The sequence below is a fragment of the Trichoderma breve genome, chromosome 5 (genome assembly GCF_028502605.1).
Source record: "Trichoderma breve strain T069 chromosome 5, whole genome shotgun sequence".
NCBI lineage: Eukaryota > Fungi > Ascomycota > Sordariomycetes > Hypocreales > Hypocreaceae > Trichoderma > Trichoderma breve.
Window position 1 is genome coordinate 2,616,600 of NC_079236.1, and position 24,845 is coordinate 2,641,444.

At 48.2% G+C, this 24,845-nt stretch overlaps 5 protein-coding genes across 5 annotated transcripts; 4 read left to right on the forward strand and 1 right to left on the reverse strand.

Moving 5' to 3' along the window:
* Positions 1 to 356: 356 nt before the first annotated feature.
* Positions 357 to 1,766, forward strand: T069G_08453 (rad51 domain-containing protein; the record flags this gene model as incomplete). Its single annotated transcript, XM_056175663.1, has 1 exon — positions 357 to 1,766. The coding sequence occupies one exon, from the start codon at positions 357 to 359 to the stop codon at positions 1,764 to 1,766; it is 1,410 nt and encodes a 469-aa protein (XP_056026612.1).
* A 189-nt stretch (positions 1,767 to 1,955) lies between these two features.
* On the reverse strand, positions 1,956 to 5,625 carry T069G_08454 (RNA polymerase rpb2, domain 6 domain-containing protein; the record flags this gene model as incomplete). The annotated part of the gene is made up of 4 exons (XM_056175664.1): positions 1,956 to 5,187; positions 5,244 to 5,345; positions 5,420 to 5,432; positions 5,499 to 5,625. The coding sequence occupies 4 exons, from the start codon at positions 5,623 to 5,625 to the stop codon at positions 1,956 to 1,958; spliced, it is 3,474 nt and encodes a 1,157-aa protein (XP_056026613.1).
* A 1,395-nt stretch (positions 5,626 to 7,020) lies between these two features.
* On the forward strand, positions 7,021 to 11,328 carry T069G_08455 (WD domain, g-beta repeat domain-containing protein; the record flags this gene model as incomplete). The annotated part of the gene is made up of 3 exons (XM_056175665.1): positions 7,021 to 7,182; positions 7,242 to 9,209; positions 9,355 to 11,328. 3 exons carry the CDS (start codon positions 7,021 to 7,023, stop codon positions 11,326 to 11,328), a joined length of 4,104 nt encoding a protein of 1,367 aa, XP_056026614.1.
* A 715-nt stretch (positions 11,329 to 12,043) lies between these two features.
* T069G_08456 (uncharacterized protein) lies at positions 12,044 to 13,204 on the forward strand (the record flags this gene model as incomplete). Its single annotated transcript, XM_056175666.1, has 1 exon — positions 12,044 to 13,204. One exon carries the CDS (start codon positions 12,044 to 12,046, stop codon positions 13,202 to 13,204), a length of 1,161 nt encoding a protein of 386 aa, XP_056026615.1.
* Positions 13,205 to 16,213: 3,009 nt separating this feature from the next.
* Positions 16,214 to 17,626, forward strand: T069G_08457 (ferritin-like domain-containing protein; the record flags this gene model as incomplete). The annotated part of the gene is made up of 2 exons (XM_056175667.1): positions 16,214 to 17,174; positions 17,262 to 17,626. 2 exons carry the CDS (start codon positions 16,214 to 16,216, stop codon positions 17,624 to 17,626), a joined length of 1,326 nt encoding a protein of 441 aa, XP_056026616.1.
* Positions 17,627 to 24,845: the final 7,219 nt, after the last annotated feature.

The following is a 24,845-nucleotide window of genomic DNA, read 5'->3' on the forward strand; positions in this document are numbered from 1 at the left end:
CTCGCTTGGGGTACAGCGGGAGCCCCCAACCCACAGAGCTGTAGCGGCCTCGTTAATCTATATACCCACGCACGAGGGCGGCATTAGCGCATCAAAACAAGGCTCTGGCCAGACACAAAACAAAGGGAAACTGTCTCAGGACGCCACATGCAAGACATGACATGGAATAGCGTAGCATGGCACAACGTTGTTGCAGTACTGGTGCCAAAATCCTCTGAGCTACGAGCCTCCGGTCCTATCATCTTACACCCTCTCTCCTCCACCCTGCATTTTGTTCGCCAAAGGGCGTGGTTCAGCTGGCCTTAAATCGTTGTGTTTTTGTGCTTTAAGTATATGTTGTGGACGCCTTTATTCAAATGACGGACCTCCTCCACATTCTTCCCTCTTTTCCCCTTTCTGCTTTTGCTGCTCTTATTCCGACTATCGAACGACACGCCCTCACAACTACCGATCTGCTCACAACACACCCGGCAGACTTAGCAAAGCGGACTCAACTACCAATAATTGACTTGAGGCGCTTTCTTGCTGCTATACAGGCCTCTTTATCGGACGACCTTGCTTCTAGCAGGCCGCTTGCGCCACCGCCGTCTTCGCCGTCGCCGTCCTCAACTGAGGAGAAGCAACCGCAACAGCCTATATCAACCCCCTCCGATGAGTTCATTAGCACCCTAGACGATGGATTAGATGAAGCACTCGGAGGCGGAGTGCCCATCGGTCATATCACAGAGTTCACTGGCGAGAGTGGGGTGGGCAAAACACAGTTTCTCCTCTCATTATGTCTAGCCGTACAACTCCCCGCTCCTCGTGGACTGGGCAAGCAAGCTCTCTACATCTCGACGGAATCTGGACTCGCAACTAGGCGTCTGGCCCAGATGCTCGAAGGGAATACGATTCTGCAAGAAGCCAGCGAAGCAGGAACTCCGGCGTCTCTAGATAGCATCCACAGCGCCGTCACTCCTGACCTTGAGTCTCAGGACCACATCTTGGAATATCAGGTACCCGTGCTGCTATCCAGACATGATATAGGCCTCATGATTATCGATTCTGTGGCTGCCAACTATCGTGCCGAATTCGAACGCCAGGGCTCCCATGGCTCTAACATGGCCACTCGCAGCGCTGAGCTCATCCGATTAGGTGCTCTACTTCGCGATCTTGCTCGAAGACACAACATTGCCATTGTTGTAGCAAATCAAGTCGCCGACCGCTTCGCATCCTCCACCACGCCCTCCGTCCCACGCCCGCTTGCCATGAGAAGCGGCATGTCGCCGTCTCACCTCGAGAGCCCCCTCGCCTCGCGAAGCATGCCCCCTCCATCAATCATACCGAACCTCTCCAGCACGCCCTCATCCTCCATGCCGTTCTCCTTCTCATTCCCAGACGACGAACAGCCTGCATCGCCCGCCCTTGCGCTAGATCACCAGCAACGCTGGTTCACCGGCTGGGGCGACGACCCCCGCAGCTCCAGCTCTCTGAAAACCCCGAGTTTGGGGCTCGTCTGGTCTACGCAGATATCTTGTCGCGTAGCCCTCTACAAGCGACCTGTGTATGGCCGCCCAACGAGGATAGCCGCTCCTATTTCTGCGGATGACGATGTGGATGTGGGATCACCGACGCTCAAGACTTGGAAGAGGTGGATGAAGGTGGTGTTTGCGCCGCATGTGGCTGCTTCGGGGCAGGGCATTGAGAATGCGACGGAATACGAAGTAACAATGACGGGGTTGAAATCTGTAAAGAAGGATAAAACAAAACCAGCTGTGGTGATATAGCACTGTCCTACTAGGGGAATGATTTGAAAGAGGAAAAGAAGGGGAAATGCCACTCTGAATCACAAGCAGGCCGTTTACAAATAGAGGAATTCTTCGGTTGGTTTTATTGCGTACATATACAGTCTGCTTATATCATTTATACATCATACTCTATCTGAAAGAGTACGAAAGTTCTTTTTATGTATCTAACTAGCTAGGATGAGGGAACTCGTCCTCCAGCTGCAGCCGTACTCCGACATTCATGCTGATCAATTCCTGTACCAGCAGCTTGGCAGCATACGGCATCTGCATCTTCGTCACCTCTCTTGTGCTCTTACACGTGCCACAGTATCCCCGGTATCCAAAAAGACCGCACTGCTGGCAAATGTCAATCATGACTCCATCGGAACTCAGCATGAGTCGTTCCAAGAGAAGCTGAGAAGCGCCATAGGCAATCAGACAATCACGTTCCATCTCTCCCAGACGTAGACCACCATCTCGCGATCGACCTTCTGTAGGTTGTCGAGTCAAGATGGCTCTAGGACCACGGGCACGAGAGTGCATCTTATCCTGCACCATGTGCTTCAGACGCTGGTAATAGATTGGGCCGTTGAAAATGTACGCCTCGAGTGGCTCTCCGGTGATACCAGATGTGAAGTAGTCCTTGCCTTCCCATGAGAAGCCGTGATCAACCAAGACCTCGCTTACTTGCTCAACGGGGTGAGACCGGAAAGCGTCGCCAAACCCATACTCTTTGCGGCCGTGAACAATGGATGCTTTGCCAGTCAAGCATTCAAGCAGCTTGCCGACTGTCATTCGAGAGGGGAAACCGTGCGGGTTCATGATAATATCAGGACACAAACCGCTATCGGCGAATGGCATGTCTTCTTGGTCGACAATGATGCCCACGACACCCTTTTGTCCGTGACGAGAAGAGAACTTGTCACCAAGTTCTGGTCTACGGGTTTGTCTCGTCTGAACCTTGATGACTGTCGTATCCTTTTCTGTCTGCGAGATCATGACCTTGTCGATGTAAGCCGGATCAGCGATACGGTATGAAACTGCGGTGTCGCGGTACTCGCTGGGTCCACGGTCAAGACCAATACCCGTTGTTGTCATATCGAGAGGTGTCTCCTTCTTGACCATTGCCTCTCCTGAGTGAATTCTCTGACCAACAATGGCTAGACCATCATCATCCAACGCTTCGTGTTTCTTGATTCGTCGCATGACGCCGTTGTCTATTTCATTGAGCGGGTCGCCTATTCGCTCTCTCCTTCCGTTCGGATATTTCTGAAGCTCAGTCGTATATTTACGGAAAACCTGACAACGCCCAAATCCTCGGTCAATCGATGCCTTGTTCAAGACCAGAGCGTCTTCAATATCATATCCAGAGTATGACATGACAACGACGGTGGCGTTTTGGCCAGCAGGGAGTTTGTCATAGTGGATAAGCTGAATAGTCTTTGTGATGACCATGGGCCGTTGAGGGTAGACTAGTGTGTATAGGAGAGTATCGATTCGGTTAAACTGGTTGTGTGCAATGGCGCCAATGGCTTGTTTACCCATGGCACATTGGTAGGTGTTTCGAGGCGACTGGTTGTGGTGCGGGAAGGGGATCAGGCCTGCAACAGCGCCGAGAATTGTGAATGGCTCAATCTCCAGATGGGTTGTGCTCATTGTTACTTGATCTTCATAGATGGTAATGAGAGCATCGTTTTCCTCATTGACATCCAGGTATTCTACGATACCCTTTGTCAGGAAGTCGTCAAAGGTGACTTTGCCCATCTGGAGAAGACGAAGATGTTCTGGCTTGAGCTTCTGCTTGCCGTTCTTGACAATGATGTACGGCCGGCAAATACGGCCTTCATCGGTGGCTATGTGAATTGCATTGAAGTGTGAGTTGGTGTGGATGCCGACAAAAGGCGAGATCCAGCCGCGGCGACGCATCGTGCGGAATCTATGCGTGAATCTCTTAGGGTACCTGGTAAGTGCAAATGGTGTACCGTTGACGTGAATGATGTAGGAACCTTCGCGGTGCATCTCAGCACCTGAAAAATTTCTAATCGGCTCAACGCCAACATCGAGGGTGAAAATCCACCGCATCACAGGTGCCTCATCCACGTTTGTTGTGATATGCGTCATTAAAGCAAGGTTCTTGACCAGACCGCACGCCTCACCTTCAGGCGTATCGGAGGGGCAAAGCATACCCCATTGTGAAGGCTGAAGAGCTCGAGGCCCACTCACTTTTCGAGTCTTCTCAAACTGACTACTAATTCTTGTCATCATACCGAGAGCACTGATGTAACTGAGTCGACTGAGAACGTGAGTGACGCCGGCTCTGTTCATGTTGAATCGCTTGACGCTCCAGTTTCCTGACTGAATAGCCCGATTGATACCCAAGCCAATGCTATTGGCATGATTGCTAATCATGTGAACAGCGTCCAAGGGCACAGCTCGATTATTCTTTTTAAGAAACTTGTCGATTGACATCTTCACTTCTCCCATAAATCTCTTGAAAAGATCCTCAAAGAGGAGTGAGAGCAGCTGACCAGCCAGCTCAAGACGCTTGTTTCCAACGAAATCTCGATCATCGACCAACTTGGGATCCTGGGAGGCCATGAGAACTCGTCGTGTCATCATAGCCACATATATGGCCTTGGGGTAGAAATCGAGACCATCGATGGGGACATGCGCAATGATAAGATTGGCTAGAGCATCTAGTCCTTCTTCGACATTGTTGCGGCGAGCCTGAGCTCCAAATTGGCCCTTCCTCGAGCCCATTTTGACGCGTGACCCTATGTATTCCAGGGCCTGGTGCTGCGTAAAGATACCGGCCTTGGCAGCTTCGTCAAAATTGACGAGGAATTCATCCTGATATCGGCCATCCGAACCCGCCACAAGCTGCATAATCTCGTAGTCCGAAAGACCTCCTAGAGCTTTCAGAATGATGACGATGGGGATGCCTTCAACCAGAATATTGTGGGTAAGGGTGATTTTGTCCTTTTTTAATGTAACGTATGTCTTCGACTTTCGCTCGTGGGTGGAACTGGTTACTGAGGCGGAAATGACGCCGTTCTTCTCGTCGGCTTCGACAATGACACGATTCTTGCTGAGCTGCTCCTGAATCAGAATGACCTTTTCAGTGCCATTGACGATAAAGTAGCCACCAGGGTCCAGGGGACATTCGTTCATCTGCTCCATCTGAGAATTGTTCGCTCCGCTAAGTCGGCACTTGCAGCTCTTCAGCATGACGGGCATCCGTCCAAGCGGCACATTTTTGCGGACAATCTTCTGCTTGTCTCGGATATATGCAATATCGACAAATATGGGAGCGGCATATGTCATGTCACGGAGTCGGCATTCCATTGGCGTGACTTCAGTTCGGGATTTGGAGTCAGTGTAGTCTAGTCGGCGAGGTTGGTCGACTCGGATATCGGTGAAGCTGGACGATTGAATTAGCAAATGACAATGGCAGGTGGAAGCTGTTTTGAAACATACTCTAGCCAGAAGTTGCTGTCGACATCGCTTCGGATGGTGCGATTGGCGCGAACGATTTCCTTGATCTCGGTCTCGACAAAGAAGTTGTATGAGTCAATGTGCCTGGCTCGACAGTTAGTAGACTGCAGCAAACGCCGTCGTGAGGGGTTGGATGAGGGTGAAAGAGCTGTGCGTACTGCTTCACAAGGCCTTGGAAATGTTAGCATCAGATCAGAGTCATAACGAATGACTGGTAGAGCGAGGGAGAGTCCTTACCTTTAACCTTGAGGAATGCCGGCAGCAGCTGGAACTTGTCTTCCTTGGTCGAGATGGGATCTGTCAGCTTCTTGCCGTTGTAGAAAGGCTCCAGCAGGGCCTCGAAGCCATCGTCTATCAACGGCATCTTGAGTGTCACCTCCGGAGAGTCATGGACTGGCGGATGGATGATGTCGATGGATTGATTCAAGGTTGCAAAAAATATTAATTTGGCGCTGCTCGATAATGCGATATGGATAAGCAGCTTGCGCCGAAGAAGAAAAAAAGTACTGCCCCGCGGTGAGCAAGCCAGTGGGGCGTCTGCTTTATTATGTCATGGGCCAGGGATTAGCTAAGGTTGATAGGCGTCCAGTTGTTTTGCTTTAGCACTAAACGGGTACCTGTAGCGGCATTGACGCCTGTACTTTGGATGTGCAGTGTTATTGATGAAAGAGGAAGATGTATATCCATGGAGCCATTCAACAGCAACTACGTGTAGTTCAAGTGTTGCAGTAGGATACAAAGGAAACTTGAACCCTTTTATGTACTACCACATGTTTTTCCCTACTAAAATACTACTTGGTATTAGCCAGTAGATGCCCAGTTTCTTGACCATCTGTTGCTATCGCTATATGTACTTTCTGCTACTATTCCTACTCTCCTCTAGTATCCGCCACTATCCTCCAGTATCCGCTACTAAAGATATATTCCTCTAGCATCAACTACCATCGCTACATTTTTCTAATATCAACTACTATAGCGATATTCCTCTAGAATCTACTACTATAGCAATATTTCTCCAGTTTCTACCTATATCGGCACTACGAATATGAGACACAGAGTGCTAAATAGCAGACTTAAAGTTGTTGAATACATGTAGCAAGGCAGATCTGTCAGAGTCCACGGTCGCCGTCAGCCAATAATTTACTAAAATGGCTGAGTGCAACTGATCCGTCAACCCAAGAAACTTGCAGGGGTTGTTCTATTCAGCCCAATCTCAGATGGCTGTCAGTTTGCGGCTATTGGCCGCATCATAACTGTCCGCATCTCCGCCTCTCACCGAAGGCAACAAGATCGAAGCACCATTCATCATACCCATTACGTTGACCTCGCATTCGAGTAGGCCTCTAATCATCCGATCCTACCTATTATGCCTTCCAAGCCGGGGTTTCGCAGCCGGTTTAAGAGCGTTTTCTCCCGGAGCGACAATGCATCTACAAGTACAAGTACAAGTTCACAGATACAGGCCGCAGGGATAAACCAACTTGATGGCCTTCATGAGCCAAAAAGCTCCAGATCTACTGCAACTACTGGATCTGATTTGAATACTGGACCTGTTATAACTACTACGTCCTCTGTACCTACCAGCACGCCCACCAGCTTGGCTGAACACCTCTGGGATCGAGCATATGATGATTTGAAGAAACAAGACGCTGCATTAATACAAGCTTACGAAAAAATCCTATCTAATAAGCTTAATGAAGCAACTGGATCAGAGCAGAATATAATTGCACAGCATGATGCCTACGCGAGGCGGAATCAGATGCGGCAGCTCATCTATGATGGCTTGAACAAGACGGCGAAAGAGGCAAAGGTAAAAGAAGTCATTGGCATCGCTATTTCAACAAAGGATATCATCACCAATGCTGTTCAGGCTGTCCCACAAGCCGCCCTTGCCTGGACCGGTGTATGCGTGGCGCTTGAGGTAATTCTGCCCTGAGAGAGACAGATATCATACTGAGTCTAAGTGTACTGATAACATAGATGATGCAAAACCCTATAGCGGCAACAAAGGCCAACCGTGATGGTATCGAATATGTTATCAAGAGAATGAACATGTACTGGGAATTATCTGGTGTTGCCTTAAAAGATAATGCCAATGATGGCCTTTCGGGCATCCGGGGCGAGCTGGAAGCCCAAATAATTAATCTTTACAAAGCGCTCCTCACATATGAGATAAAAAGCGTCTGCTCATACTACCGCAACCGTGGTTCTGTATTGCTACGCGATATAATTAGCCTCGATGACTGGAACGGCGATATACAAGCTATCAAAGCCGCGGAGCGTGTCTTTCATGACGATTTCGCAACATTTGCGAGGCTAGAAACGGCCTCCGATATTAAACAGCTGGTCACTCATGTGAAGGAACAGTCTACTGCCCAGATAACAAAGGAAGACCAGCAATGTATGAGGGATTTGCGCCTAAGCGATCCTTCCGATGACAAAAAACGTATCGAGCAGACCAAGGGCGGTCTATTACAGGAATCATATACCTGGGTTCTGGGCAATCTCGAATACCAGCAATGGCTGGATTCAGAAGACAGCCGATTGCTTTGGATTAAAGGGGATCCTGGCAAAGGCAAGACTATGTTACTTTGTGGTATCATCAACGAACTCAGCAGTCAATCAAGCCATTCGGGTCATGGTGTATGCTACTTTTTCTGTCAGGCTACCGACCAACAACTCAACAACTCTTCTGCTGCCTTACGTGGCCTAATCTTTATGCTTGCGAAACAGCAGCCATCACTTATTTCTCATATACGAAAGAAGTACGACGAGGCTGGCAAGAAGCTCTTCGAGGGACTAAATACTTGGATCGCCTTGTCAGATATATTTACCGCTATTCTCCAGGATCCAACGTTAAAGAGCACATATTTGATCATTGATGCTATCGATGAATGCGCATCCGACTTTGAGAAATTATTGGACCTAATCGTGCACGCCACTGGCATCAATGCTGGTGTGAAGTGGATTGTGTCCAGCCGAAACTGGCCTAAGATAGAGGAGCGACTACGACTCGCTGAACAAAAAGTTAAACTGAGTTTGGAGCTCAATGCAGAGTCTATATCTAGCGCCGTCAACTTCTATATCGAGAAAAAGGTTCACCAGTTATCAGATCTAAAGGGCTACGATGAAAGGACCTACAGCGAAATCAGGGACTACCTCTTCAACAATGCAAATGATACATTTCTCTGGGTGGCATTAGTCTGTCAGAATCTCACAAGATATCCACGATGGAAAGTTCTTAAGATGTTGAACACTTTTCCACCAGGCCTCGATTCTCTATACGAACGCATGATAGAACAGATGACAACCATAAACGATAGTAGCGATAGTAGCGATAGTATCGATAGTAGCGATATCAGTCTCTGCAAGCAAATACTGGCCGTCATGATGAGCGTATATCGTCCTATTACGCTACAGGAACTCGGTTGCCTCATCGAAATCCCAGAGGACCTGAAACTTTCGACTGACATCGAATTTCTAAGGGAGATTGTGGCGCTCTGCGGGTCATTTTTGACCATCCGGGAAGACATTGTTTACTTTATTCACCAGTCTGCTAAAGACCATCTCTCTAAGAATGACCATGTCCTATTTCCTCTCAGTCTGAAGGACACGCACCACAACATCTTTTCTCGTTCGCTACGAGCCATGAACAAGATTTTAAGGAAGAACATTTACGACCTGAAAGACCCTGCATACCTCACGGGAAATGACATTAGCATGCCACATGCAGGTCCAGATCCTCTGTCCCCCATTCGATACTCCTGTATACACTGGGTCGACCATATTAGGGATAAAAACGCCCTCGGAAGGGACGATCTTGGAGACGACGGTATCGTATCGTCGTTCCTCAGGAAGCATTTACTTCACTGGTTTGAGGCTTTAAGTCTCATACAACACGTGTCAGCCGGCGTCGTCTCGATAGCAATGCTTGAGACCATACTCACAGTTAGTATGTAAACTAGCATCTGGTTCGAAAAGTAGCTGATATCTCCAGATACAATTCCCTACTGGGGAGCTTCTTAGCCTCCTTCGAGACGCACATCGATTTATTCTCCATAATCGAAGGACCATCGAAATCGCCCCCCTTCAGACATACTCATCTGCATTAGTATTCAGCCCTATGAAGAGCCTAGTACGACAAGCCTTCCATCGAGAAATCCCATCGTGGATACAGGAGGAGCCAGCAGTCAAAGATAATTGGAGCCCTTGTTTACAGACGCTAGAGGGCCATACCGCTTGGGTGACTTCAGTAGCCTTCTCAGCAGATCACAAACATATTGCTTCAGGATCGAAGGATAATACCGTCAAGATATGGGACGCCGTTACAGGAGTATGCCTCCAAACCCTCGAAGGACACACTGATTGGGTAACTTCAGTAATTTTCTTGCCAAACAGTGAGCAAGTTGCGTCGGGGTCAGTTGATGAAACTATCAAGATCTGGAATGCAGCAACAGGCAATTGCGATGAGTCGCTTGAAGGCCACACTGGTGCAGTTCAGTCTGTAGCCGTCTTGTCAGATAATCAGATCGTCTCCGTATCACACGATCAAACAATCAAGATCTGGGATATTTTAACAAGCGCTTGCATCATGACAATCAGGGGACATGACGAATATATCACATCAGTAGCTACCTTTGCAAACGGCAATATCGCTACAGGATCAGGCGATGCGACCATCAAGATATGGGATTCAAGTACCGGTACATGTGTTCAGACACTAAAGGGCCATATTGCGTGGATATGCTCGGTGGCTTTCCTGAATAGCCAGCAAGTTATCTCGGGGTCGGATGATGAGACCATCAAGGTCTGGGATATAGCTACAGGGGAGTGTGTTCAGACACTAAGACATACCGATTCTATCTGGTCACTAGCTATTGTGGCGCCTGGTCACGTTGCTTCGGGATCAGACGACATGATCAATATCTGGGATGTAGCTACAGGCGCGTGTATTCAGACACTACAAGGGCACACCGATTATATCAAGTCGATAGCTACTATATCCCCTGATCAGATTGTGTCAGGTTCACATGATGGAACAATCAAGATTTGGGACCTATCCATAGGCACGAGCGAGAAAATCTTTGACAGCAATAGTCGTCTTGTTCAATCAACGGCTTTGTCGTTAGATGGGCGACAAGTCGCTTCAGGCTTAACGGATGACAGAATCAAGGTCTGGGATGTGGAAACAGGCACCTGTATCCAGACACTCGAGGGTCATAGCGACTTTGTGACGTCCATCATCTTTCTTAAGCACGGTCAGATTGCCTCAGCCTCATGGGATGGGATGGTTAAAGTCTGGCAGGTTGATACAGGCGCTTGTGTTCAGACACTCAAGGCTGATGGAGCGGTCTACTCAATAGCCTCCTCGGCAAACAGCAAGTATATCGCTTTGGGTTTAAAAAAAAAGGTCGAGATTTGGAACGTGACTAAGGGCAAGTGTAGCTGGATTCTTGATGACACAGGTTTTGTCAGTTCACTCGCCTTCTCTATGGATTCTCAACAGCTGGTCTTGGGATCGGGTACTTTTGAGAATAAGATTACGATCTGGGATATCGCTACAGAAAGATGCACTCATACACTCGCGGGCCATAGCGAAATATTATCAGTGGCCTTTTCTTCGGACGGGCGATATGTTGCCTCGGCATCCGCGGACAGCATAGTCAAAGTCTGGGATTTGGCTGAAGAAACGTGCGTCCAAACACTCGAAATTGGCATAATACACCGCCTTTCATTTGACCCGGCGGCGAACCACATCTATAGTGACATCGGCATGATAGATCTGGATAAACACCAAGGCCGGGACCAAGGCCGGGACCAAGGCCGGGACCAAGATCGGGACCAAGATCGGGACCAAGATCAGGGTCAGGATTCGAGGTCTGTTGCCACTAGAGGATACGGCTTAGATAGGAATCACGAGTGGATTACGAAGGGCGGGAGACCTCTCCTGTGGTTGCCCGTGGAATATCGATCCTTTACTTCGGTCATCGTGGAATCCTCAATTGTTTTCTGCAAGTCGGACCGTATTCTTATAATAAAGTTTTTAGACCCACGGCCAGATATATAGCTTTATCTACTAGATCTATTTACATTTACTAGATCTATCTACATCTACTAGATCTATTTACATCTACCAGAACTATTTGTATCTATTAGATCTACTGATGTGATAAAACAATGGCCTGGTTAAAGCCCTGCACTGAGTTTCTCTTCCGATATCTGCTTATTTCCTTTTCTCCAACGCTTGCAAATCTCACGATTAAATAAGATACGTGACTTCTAGGAATCGGATCGAATTCTTTTTAAAGCTTTGGCTAATCTTATCTAAACGGACATGTGGCTTAAAGCCCCAGATGTGTGAACGAGTGACTATTGTAACCGAATATATCATTGATGATTTCGCTCTTTCGTAAATTCTTATAGAGGCAGTTGGCCAAGTGAATAAAGCTCTGTGGAAATAATAAATAGCCTCCATAAAACAAATATCGGTTAGCCACAGATCCCCTCTGCAATGTTTAGGTGACATTGAGGCACTCCAGTACAACTACATCTATTGCTAGTGCTAATCTGACTTTGGATTCGATATCGATGCGGAGTATAAGGTTCGTACTTGTTGCCTCCACCTTTAAACAGGTGAACAACTCATCCCTCAAACAATTCTTCATTTTCATTTCACCGTTTACCTCTACTTCTATTCAATTCCATCTTTAGTTCCCATCACTTTTCCTTTCCATTTCGCCTTTTTCTCCCCTCGATTAAACATTTCACGTCCATTTCCAGTCATGGAAGACGCCGATCACAAGATGTATGCACCGTATGTGTACAGAGGCCGTGATGGCCTTCTGCGCGACGGCCAAGGCCGGCAAGGCCGCGAAGCAAATCTGCTTAGCGAATTCTCACGGGACAAATTGCTCTGGCTCTTTCGTACTGATCAGGAAGGATCCCACCGATATAAGATTCACACTATTGTTGATATTCCCTCCTATGAACCCTCGGTTCGCGATGCTGCTGCCAACTGCCTGTCTGATATCCCAACATATCATTGGATCGATATCTGTAATAAATCAGTACCGGTCTATATTCTGCCAGGGAAAAGATGGTTACTACTCCGCGTTGTACTTCACAATTATATTTACCGACGGTGGTTCCGCCCATATCGAAGCGAAATCGATTCTATGCACTTTATCTGCAAGTTCGTGATCCCACAGGACCTGCCTGATAATAAAAAAGTTTCTCTATCGACTGTGGATACTATTATCGCCTTAAGCAAAGCTATTATTGCCAAATTTGAATCACAGCGCATTATCGAAGTTGAAACGCGCGCCGTGACTCCAAACTGGTGCAGCATTTCCTGGAGCAGTCCAAAAAACCTAAATCCTTACATCCTCCAACCATTATTCCGAGCGTTAGTTATTATTGTCTCTCATGAGAAATACAACAAAGAACCCTCCACGGCACTTGGAGATCTTCCTGTCTATTTAGCTCAAACAGGTATGGAAGAAGAACTCAGCGCACCTATTTCGTTTGAGCCTCTCGCAGGCAAGATTATCTGTCATATCGAACCTGGACGTGTTATTCAAGTCACTCTAGAGACAGCCATTAATTTTGTCATCGGGCTAGAGGCCAGAGAGGCCGCTGCGTTTGGACTTCGACCTGATCCGGCAACCAATTGGAAACCGGACGAAGACATGCTTGAGGCTTGGCGGTCGATAGGAGAGACTGAGCCGCTAGTCGGGCCAAACTCTCAATGGGTAGACGACAAGATATATCCGGAGTGGTCAGGGAGGGGGAAGTGGAACGAGGCTTCGCTCATGCCCCGGTATGAAAAGACGGCGTTTTGGATGGAGGGTCATAGAGAAGCCATAGAAGAGAGGTACAAAGAAGCGCAGCGAGCAGCAGCAGACGCGGCTCGTGCATCTGCTGCTGGTAGCCACGGCCAATAATCCGGTTGCATGGATAGATACAATAATGTTGATGCAGTTACTGCGTCAGGTCATGTTCTGGGAATTCTATGCTCTACTGGCCACCTACCCTGGCAAAGGCCCTGCCAGAATGCTTTCAACCTACCCTCGGGTATTTGGTCGCCAATTCATGACCTGGGTAAACGTTTTCAACAGTTATGGAGACGAGGTTGATCCATGTATTTCCTGAATCAACGAGGAGTTACCGCGTCCTGAGCCATCTGAGGTGCCATCCCAAGAGCCAAAGTCGAAAAAGCAGGCGCGCAACGACAAGAAAAAAGCTCTTAGATACAGGGGTACTTCTGATGGGACGAACTAATCGACCTCGGAGGCATCAATGAAGGGCCTTGAAGATACTATCAAAACGTCCTACAATCGAGCTACTGGCCGATGTCTTCATCTTCCAGAGAAGACGGTAGAGACAGAGACATCCGAGCACATGGCCACATGGCATGGAACCACTCTATAAAGAGGGATCAGTTGGAAGTCTGATATGGCAGTATCTGCGAAGATGCCAGACATCCTCTAAAAGATGGGCGGTGTGACGATATCAAGTCCATCCGGCATACGATGCACTTTCAGTGTTGTGAAACTAAACTCCAATGCTAGTATCAAGCTGGCCCAGACCAGACCGGCGACCTTGTCCCGTAAACACTACGCCGTTTGCTACTAACCGTAGGGCAACTCTTGCTATCCACAGAAAGAAGAGTACGCGAGTGGCGAATTCGGATTCTACAACCTCCTCGTGGTGCCACCTGGGAACCTGGTCTCAGTAATGACCAGAGCCAGTGCAGAGACGCAATAGGTAGATTCCAAGCTTGACTCGCTACGGTTGTAATCTCGCAGTCCTCATCACGTTGAGGTAGTAATTTCACCCATGTATACTCTAGTGATGTGCAGATTTTGGAGAACGACCATTTTCCACCTCTTGAGTCCCTGAGGTATCCATAATTTGAAGTGGGAATCCGTAGATAAGTATGGTAGTCTGATCAAGTAGAGATTGGTCAGTAGTAAGATAGTGAGTGCTTGATGATCCTACCCCACGTTTCCATGACTTTCAACAAAGTTCAGAACATCTCATCATATTGTACTTGAGAGTGGCAACACTTGTATTTCCAGAAACGCAAGAATGTATGCTCAATTTCTCTCCTTCAACGCGCTTCCTACGTATACAACATTATACTAAGCCGATCACAGGATTCCAAGCAGGCGGACCTCCGCCCTGCTCCAGTACGCTATCAACAATCACGAAATCAGTGCCTCTGTTCTCAATGCTCACTACTTCGACAGCCCCCTCCCGCAGGGGAGTTGGTCATTTTAGAATGTGCTACTACATTGAGTTGTATATACTGACATTTTGGATGCCAGCCCGAGCCCAAGACGAAGGAAGTAAGTTAATTTTGGCCGTTTCTTTTAGGTCTTTATCGCTGATTAATATTCCAGGAGGCTCTCCATTTTATAAAGGTATTATAACATTTATACTGGCTGGTTTTTCTCTTATACTGACATGACTATAGCTTTATAAAGAGCGTGCGGCGGTATGAACTATGCTACCTGTAACCGGTAGAAAAAATGTTAACCAGAAACACTCAACTATCAGAGGCACCACACGCAGATTGCTATATGTTTGGAATATGGAGGAGGCATTCAGCATCCCAGTGACTGCATGTAGTTGACGGTCGGAGGAGGATACCCAAAAAAGCCTTGTGTTGGCTACTACAAATACTAAACACCCACCTACCTATGGTAGTAGATGCCCTTTTTTTTTTTTTTTTTTTTTTTTTTTTTTTTTTTGGTGTGTGTGTGTGTGTGTATCCGCTACTATCAATTACTTTCTGTTATTATCTCTACTTGCCTCTAGTATCTACTACTTTACCTGCATTCCTCTAGTTGTAATATTACCAATTCTTGAGTTGAACCACAGCATGCTAGACAGCAAGCTGGAGGTGCGGAAATATTTATGTCGCCACTACCTAAAACATGCAAATGATGCCGAAATACCTAGTGGTTAAATAATAAATACCTGAAGGTATGTTTCGGTATGACTCCGAAGCTGTGGATTGTAAAATGAGGGATTGTGTAAGGGACGAGCTGGGAAACCAGATCCACCTACTGACCATCAGAAGTTGAGCCCACGGGTACTGGCATTATGCTCCGCAATCTATTTTCAAGTATTCGCACCAAGAAATAGAAGATCCCGCCGGTCGGCGCATAGCTGAAGTTGAAAATGGCCCACCTCTCAAACGTCAATTTATCTCCGGAAGTGTATAACCGGACCTCTATCAAATCTCACCAGAGCGCTCAGAATGATGAATGTAATTTAATTAAAATCCTTCTCATGAGTATACAGAAATTTTGAAAGGCCGTTGCAAATCACTGAGCCGGATATGACGGTTATTGTAGGCAGGGATCATACAACTTCAGATATCACATTGCTGACATCGGGACCATCATAACCATACGACACTGGACTATGGATATCATGACGAAGACTCAGCTTTGAATGCATATACAGATGACGACAGCACTTCTAGAAATGCTCTCTGACTTCAGCATATGATTTCATGTATTATTATACGCGGATGTGACATGCCGCCAGATCATCGCCCGCCCCAGCATTAACTTTACACCTGCGCCACATCTCGACACGTAAGGAATCCGCATACCAGAGATCTCCATGACGGCGGCATTACAACATGGCGTTGTCACCTCATATTGATGTTTTGATAATATGGTAGAGACACGTCATCTTGGCTGAGCTTGTTGAGAGAGTTGTGGAGAGGATTTGGAGAAGTATGGTAGACACGCGCGTTGAATGAGTGGCAGTGTGACAGGCTTCGGGTGTATCGGCACATTTTCATGTGAATGAGAATTAATGGTTGTAGGGAGATATAAGGAGTCGACAATTTCATATGTTCTCAGACATGCAAACAGCAGTGCTCTGATGTTGACTCTTACAACAGTTTGCTTCGCGTTAGAAACGAAGCCATCATGATTTTCAAGGCGAAACTCAATTGCGCCGGGCTTTTTGCCCTCTCGAACCTGCTGCCAGTCCAGGCTATCCCGAGAGAATACACTCCAACAACTACCTTTTCTGCCGCTGAAACTGTGACTCCAGCTGTGGTGACTCAAAGCAATGTTACCTCTCATGGCCCCTATACCGGACCGCCAGCAACTACCACCGGTGCACTCTCAACTTCGGTCTTAGCCTCTGCTATACGCCCTCGTCCTCCTGCTCCGGGGTCATTCAATTACACAGCTGATGGCAAGCTTCATGGCCCCGAGCCTGCGCCGTTTACTCCCAACGGCGGCATCGGGACTAATGGTTCTGCTCCAGTATACCGAGTCCAAAGTGACTACGACTATCAGTCACTCGCCTTGGCTCTCTACCAGGAATGGATAGAACTCGACTTGTTTCACTGGGGTTTAAAGAATTTCACGGCCAAACAGTTTGAGGCGAACGGGATCAATGCCAAGGACAGGTTCCTCATTGAGTACATGGCCGACCAGGAGATTGGACATGCCACTGTTCTCACCAACATGCTCGGTCCCCAGGCACCTAAGCAGTGTACTTACAACTATCCTGTTTCCAATGTCCGGGAATTCATCGATTTTAATCAAAAACTTACACGGTGGGGAGAAGCGGGTGTTTACGGCTTTCTACCGCACTTGAACTCGGGGCCGGCTGCCCAGTTACTGCTCCAGAGCATCACGATTGAAGCTCGCCAGCAACTCATCTTTCGTCAGTTCGGCGGGCAGTTCCCCATGCCGGAATGGCATACACCTGGAATACCCCAGAGCTGGGCATGGTCTCTGTTAGCGCCATACATCTCAAGTTGCCCATTAAACCAGACAAGACTGGTGTGGCAGAACTTCCCAGCGCTGTATATCCTCAATCAGCCCAATCCAGCTCGCATCAATGCCTCTGCCGCTTTCAACGAGACGACTGGCGGCTGGGCCAACACCTTGTCTACCAAAAACATCTCCAGTTCTCAGCTTTGCTTTAACGCGACCAACAAGACGCTAGACTGCTCGCCAGCAATCACCCAAAATCGCAGCATCCCTCTTTCATATCCGGGCCGCCAGGTTTTCTTGCGCTGGGACAACCCGGGGCGGTTGGTTGGACCAAACAACAGCTATGTGACTTCTACCACGGTGAGACGGCCCAGATTTGCGGCTTGGGTATCGCAACTGAACGTCACATACTCGCCACTACTCAACGTGAGCAGACGAGGCAATACGGCGTTCACGTTCCAACCCAATGTGTCGACATGGGATCATGATCCGGCCATCAATGGGACAATGTTCCTCGCACTGACGGATACAAACCTCCCTGTCACGCCATACAACTTGAGTCTTATCAATCCTCATGTCGCCGCTCTTGCGGTGTATCAGGCCGGTTAGATACTTTGCAAGTCGATGAAAATAACCCCACCTAGTTCTATAGATTCACTATACCCGATATGAGCCAGATTCATGTCATTAATCTATTAGATTCACGTAAGTCTTGTTTGGGAACATGTGTGGAATACGCAAACTAGGGGCAGATCTGGAGTGTTTTCGGCCACCGTTATGATAACATCACGATTACTGATATTGGATTGCAACGACCCAATCTATAAGCAAGATCTATGTATCATACTATCATTATTTCATGATTGAATCTAGTTATAACCATGTTGATAATGTTCTTTCACTCGATGAAACCATAAAACATGATACATGTGCTGGTATATACGGCATTTGAGCCAAAGTCAGTAGCGAGATGGAAATCGTAAAAAGTTTCTGGAATGTTATCTTTGAGATCCATTGTTCTTTACTGTCGCGTGCAGAGTGTAAAATTTTTGCATTTTGAGCTTCAAAGAGAGACATAACTCTCACGACCGGTTGTGGTAAAGAAGCCAACAAATGGTTTGATGGCTAAGTGCCATCGGGGAAAAGGAGAAGAGCATAGGAACAGAAATAAGGCTATAAGGGGTGGGGCATACAAATAGAGAGATAATAAACTCGTTGTGTATGGGGTCGAAGCAATAGCACGGTCTATCTCTTTTGGCTCAGTGGTTTGTTCAAATGAACTCAATGCTCTATATCTGTAGGAAGCATGGCATTAAGCCCTGGATACCCCTTCCGTCATCGGTCGAATATTAATAGTAAAAATACTGGATCTTGTGAACTCAATCATAAAAGAGCGTATTTACTTCACACATCATGCTCTCCACAGAACTTTTACTAAACTTTGCTTAATTGTATTCGTAACTGGGTCATCAGATGATAGGGAATCAGCATTCGCCTCAATTCCTTCCAGTACACATGTCCACGCGTTGCTTGCAGTGGCTTCATGTTCACCATCAACCACCCAAACACAAACAAGATACAATGGCCGTCACATATTACTAACATCGAGATGTCAATTTAGGTCCAACGGAAGAGATTTTCCTCGAAAACGCCGTACGTCCGAAGCAAACGTAGACTAAATATACCATCTAGCCATTGCTTATTCCCTTTGACGTCCAAAACAGCATAACCGGAAGCTTCCCGATGCAACAGCGGCACGTTTTAAAAGGGGGGATAAAAGGCGGATAAAGGGATTCGTCAAATCAGGATATATACTTGCTTAGGCAAAAACCGACGGCCCTCTTAGAACGCGGGTATTTGGTAATGAGGGATCTGGATACGGGTTTCCGTGCCTAAATCCATCGAAAAGGGAATTCGAAAAGGCAATGTACACTGCTCTCGGAGTTAGTAATAGGTGCTGGCCATCGTGTCTTGTTCACTCCGATCATGTCACTGATAGTAGTAACTAGCCAAAGCGGCTAGAAGAGCATGATAAAGCATGCGGAGAGTGATTAGTCGAGGCATTAGGTATAAGTGACACCACACGCACATGTACCTTGCCATTGACGCCGGAAAGATAAAGCGGAGTGGCGTGTCAAGTGGTTCAAGTGGTGTATCACCAAGTTTTGTATCTCCTCGTCAGCTCAGGCACGTCCATGTTACCCATGTTGACATCCAACAAATCAGTACACTTGCATACTTGAGATTACCGTCTCTCTTGATCGCTCTCATATCCCAACACTCGTCTCACAATGATTTCTTCTCAGGAGAAGCCAGCATTCGTATACAGAACCGACATCCGGTTCATCATCACAATCATATAGAGCGTCTTTGTTGTTGCGCGTTGGGCTCTCTGGCATCAATTTTTAATTAACGTTTATGCACATGTACAGGCAGGTATGCCAAACGTGGTCCACACCCCCAACTTGTTGTCACCATCGCACCAATGACAAACTAGTGCTTTTGCTGCTCCAGATATAAAGTATCCGAATCATTATTTGGGCCGATAACGAGAGGGCTTGTTTGGTAGTAGAGAGATGGTTGATGGATAGATAGCTTGTAACTTGTGTGATGATTGCCTGTAAGCTTTAGCACGGTCAACACTTCATGCTTCTTTACCTCTATACCTATGTAGAGTCAACCATCAACAGCAAGTAAAACTGCGGTAGTACATACGACCGGGCAGCAGATCCTTGGTGCTTAATTAAACCGCATCTAAGGCGATGCATCATGTTGGTAGATCCATCTCTAGGTTTAATCCAGCCTAGCCCGCTCAGCTCTCACATCTGATGACGAAATTGCGTCGGGCAGACAGACCGAGAACAGCCTCTTGCGGGTCGACAGAGGCAGGAGGCGGCTATCTCGGCCAACGAAAGGCCTCAGAAATGCGTGACAAGTCGAGGTTGAGGAGCTTTCCTTGCGACCCCGCACGTCCAACTGAAGGCCTCTCGTAATTCTATACATGTATCAAATGCCAGCGCCGTTTTTGGAGGCTTGGCCTGATGTGAGCGCACAGACTCAGCGTCGACTGTCGCTGCGGTCCCTTCTCTTGTGCTCGTGCTCGTGCTTGTGCTCATGCATGTGCTTACGGTGTCTGTGGTAGTTCACTAGGTAAGCGTAGTTTGCCAGAGCTGCTAGATGGTACTAGCAACTGGAAAAGCTGTCTGTTACGCATGAACAGAGAACGCATGCACCACATACATACATACATGCATATTTGCTGCCACGATGGCCCTCCCCAGAGAGAGTTCAGCCTCCATGGCCAGAGCAAGCCTTCATAGGTACGGACACAGAGCAGAGCTTCAGCCAACCATCCAGCTGCGCACACGTGCCTGGCTCGAGTCCGGATAGGGCATTTTCCAAGACGTGCAACTGTCCGGCCCCTGTGTCTGGTTGGCGAGCGACCTTCCAATGCCATCAAGTCAGCAGCCAGATCCGACCGGGATGCCAGACCAGGATATCAGGGCCCCTCGTTCCCTTGCCTCTCCCATCAACTTTAGCGCGCAACAAAGTGATCGTTGGCTAGCCGAGTGGGGGCCTAGATTTGGACCTGACGTTGAGCCACGCTCAAATGGTTCGCATATCAAGAGTGTCGGAAGAGGCGCTTGGGTTTCAGCAGTCGGGGTTACCCGCATCAACCGCTTTGTGGAACATTCAAGGCAGGCTTCCAATCTTTGCGATGGTGTGCTTCTCATTATTAGAAGTCTCCGTACCCTTAGATAGATAAAAGGCAGATGATGCTTTTGTTCTTGGATCGTCTCGTCATTGCGCAAGGGGCGTAAGAGCGAGTAATACGGAATGAGGGTTCTCCGATTTTTGTCGCCCGCAATGACGAGTCGCTTGCCGGCGTTTGGATGGGTCTGGCTGCGCGAATGAGTCGCACCTGCGACTTATTTAGCGGGTTTGCCAGGGAGCGGATATGTAAGCAGAAGCCAAAGAAGAAAAAAGAAGAAAAGTTTGAAAACAAATGTAAAATTCTTGGGATGGTTAACTTGGAAAATGCAGCTGAGGCTTGGAAATATCGATGCATCACATGGCAGTTTAGTCCGGGTAGGTGCCTCCCAGGTAATTCTGGAGGTAGAAGTTACTTGAATAGTGAAGGCAACGTCTATATAATCTTGGTAGTGGGTAACATTGAGCTCAACAAGTGCCTACAAACTTGGAAGTGATACCCTGGAGTAATCATTTAGCCAGCTGCCGAACCTTTTTTTTTTTTTTTTTAAGATCAGCATGGCGAGGCTCTTTAGGGTGATGATGAGGCTGAGGCTCACGAGTACCGACTGAGATGCAACTTCTTTCGACCCCTCACCGACTTTTACACGAAGATAGCCTGCTAATACGCCTGGAGGCGGAGCGAGGCGTGTAAAATAGTCCACAATGTGAAGACAGACTTTGAACCTTGGATTTTGGACTTTGAGAATTCAGGTACCAGTCGACTTATCTCTGTTTGTTAGAAAGGCTATGAGGCGGGGTCAGATTAAGCCATGCAAGGTACTCTCGGCTCAGCCTCCCAAACATTCAACACTGTGAGATGCTGCAAGAGCTTAACGCATTGATACTCATGACCATGGAACTGAGATCCAGCAGGCGTCATCTCCTAAAAATCAGGTTGTCAAGCGTGAGGCCGTACCAGTCGTAACTGCTGACTATCTGTTATATGCTATCTGCCCATGGGACAGCCTTGGACACACGCATGTCGCTCTTCTGGCTCACACCAGCCAGTGTGCCTTTTAACAGAACAAACCGGCCCCTCTACTCCGTCGTCCCTTGCTACTCGTTACATATTAAGCTGGTGCCTACGAATCTAGTTGGACAATTCATATAACAGCACACGCACTATTCATGCATCTAGCCATGAGGGGCAGGCGGGGGATCCAAAACGGCATGGATACTGGTTGGTGATCCTTCAGGTTAGCAGCTCTATCGGATGCTGGCTTGCTGTTCAGACCGTTGCCACCACTGCCGATGCGATTCCGGCCTTGCTAAACTCCTCAGTAGCACAAGCACTGGCTCTGACTATCTCCATGAAGGTCTCATAATTCCGATAGACCAATGCGTTTATGCGGCCGGGATCTTGAGCGTCCAATTGCAGCAGCTCGAGAGCACGTCGGCAAGTGGCGTTCCAGGTTAAGGTGAGGAGGTCATCTTGGCTGCCAATTGGTAATTGGCAATTGAAAGCCCAAGTTGTTTGTTGGGCTTGAATGCCGGCGGCTTATTACCTACTAGTATTACTACCTTGTAGCCACCTATAGTCGGCAATATATACGAGGGGCTGGCGCCTTGGTACCTTTGAAGAGCAGCATCTTGCTGGATAAACTCGCCTGAGGTGCATTTCCCCAGGTTCGCAAGCGTGTATCCGGTGTTCCGCTCCTTTGCTTGGCCATGCCAGTCGGTACCTGTACATTGGGAGCGTTGGAATTGGCCAATTCGCTGTGATGCCACCTCCCAGTTATCTCGATGCTTGATCTTGATCCAGGTACATGTACTAACAGCGTGTCTCGTCTGCCTCGACAATGCGTCAGCATGCAATGAAGACGCACTTGAGTTGCAAACAACTCATCCGTGCAGATGACATACAGCTGCCACGATATCCATTACCCTACAACATGCATGTATGTACATGTACAGTACATGCAAACCATTGGACATTGAGATGGCTGCAGAGCCCGGCACTCTGCCTCGCTTGTCTTGAAACGCATGTACCACATAAGTACAGGTATCCGTACAGCTGGGGCTCCAAATGCACTCCAACTACATACACGACACGACACGACCGTATGCTGCATGTACTTGTAGGGAGCACTGGCTATTCTATTGTATGTGATGGCTCAATTGCTGTCTTTCTTCTTTATCCATCCATCCATGGGAGGGTGACAGCCACTTGTCCCGAGTCAATCCCCCTTCTGGCAGGTCTTGCGCTAAAGCCATCCCAGAACGAACTCGACTCGGCCAAATTTTTTTCTCCCATTAGTATCGCCTCCGAGGGCTTCGGATTTCCCCTGAGTCCAGCAAAACCTTAAACGAGCCAAGTGGAGGAGCAGAGCAATCAATGAAATTAAATCTGGAAGCAAATCCAATCTCAATTAGCAAAGGCCGGAGAATTACGCCTTTTTGCACGGCACTCAGCGGTCCATGTGCTACTAATGAGTTCAGCCGCGTAATGATAGGCTGGTATACTATTCGAGGCCTAAGAAGAAGGTAGACAGACGCTGGCACATACGGTACACCCTTTACACCCAGATTACACCGGAGACAACTAGACCGCCGCATTGCTGCCTCGCCCCGAGAGACCACAGCCACGTAGAAAGCAAGGCAATTCCAACACGAGTGTACAAGTACTCGTATGTGTACCAATTACCAAGTACGGAGTACCTCAGGCTCAATCGATGGATCGTTTCTCTTCACCGGCATAACAACGACGCCGCGGCCTGATTGGCGCTGTAGCCCAGTGGCGCCGCCTCCTGCGCTCACTAAACCTGCCCTGTCCACCGGCCACCTCAGGGCCTCTAGCAGCGCTCTAGCATGCCCAGGAGTTGAGCCTTCCAGGTTCCAGCTCAGTCCAATAGCACTGAGTAGTCATGACCTCCGCCACTTGCCTAAATCAGGATCCCCAGAAAATCCATCCATCAAATAGTTTCATGTCCTCTCTCTCGAATTCCGTGCCTCAGACACATTCTCTCACTGTCTCTCTTCTCTTCCCCACGCCCACTCTCACCCTCTCTCCCCGACTTGTATTATACGGAGGAACCGAGTTCAGATCGCCATCCTCGTGAGCTTCTGAGGCTGTTCCCTTTTTGTATAACTTATCTCAATACCTTCTTTTCTTGTGTTGTACTATTCCTGTTTCTTGTTCAATTTCCCTTCCGGGCGGCATTGAGGCCACCCGCTTTCCTCGTCCTCTGTCTATCCGCTCCATCTTATGTCCATCGACAGATCGATTGCCGACGTTGTGTACGATTAATTCTTTCGCTTGTACTGTCTTATTTAGTCCATTGCAAGCAGCAAGGTACGTATGCCATCAGTGTTATATCTATGACATCAATTCCGTTGGTCGTGCATTTTCCCCTTCTCTCCTCCTTTCGCCGGCGATGTCTGTTTTCTGGCGGCGGTTTCAAGATATGATGGACTGGTCTGTTTTTTCTTCATCATCTCCTCTCCGGACAAAGAGCTGGTCAAAAGATTCAAGTCGAAAACAAAAGAGATGCGGGCCGTTATGGCGTTGCTAGCTTCCTGCTGCTGTCCCTGCTCTTTGGACCCGACACTCAGCCCTGGGTGCTTCGTACAACCAAGACGCTATCAAGGGAATGCGGGAGACGAAGAGCACGAGCACGAGCACGTTTTGCCATCCATGCTGGAGTACACGAGCAACTGCTGCTCTCAGGCAGTAGCACCAGCCCTGGACGCCTCTGTTCTATACACTGGCGGTTCGTGGCTGGGCCTTAGCTCGTGGCTTTTGGATTTGGCTCAGGCTCAGGCCCGTGGCTTTGGCTGTGGCCTTGGTCTTGGCCTCGCTCACCCAACACCAACGTGATGCTGAGCTGGCAGACAGGCGATGACGACTCGGCCTCAACGAGTCTCTGATCTTCCTGCAGCACAACGTGTGGGAACTGGACGCAGACCCCTGCCTGGCGCGCTGGCCCCAGTCCAGCCCAGACCATCTGGGCATCCACCGGCTCATCCTTGTCCTTGGCTGCAACACCGAGCATCTTGTCTCGTCAACTGTCCAATCCCTTGACCCTATCCCACCCCGCCTCCAGCGTCGCCGGCTTGTGCCTGGCCCTAACTTCGT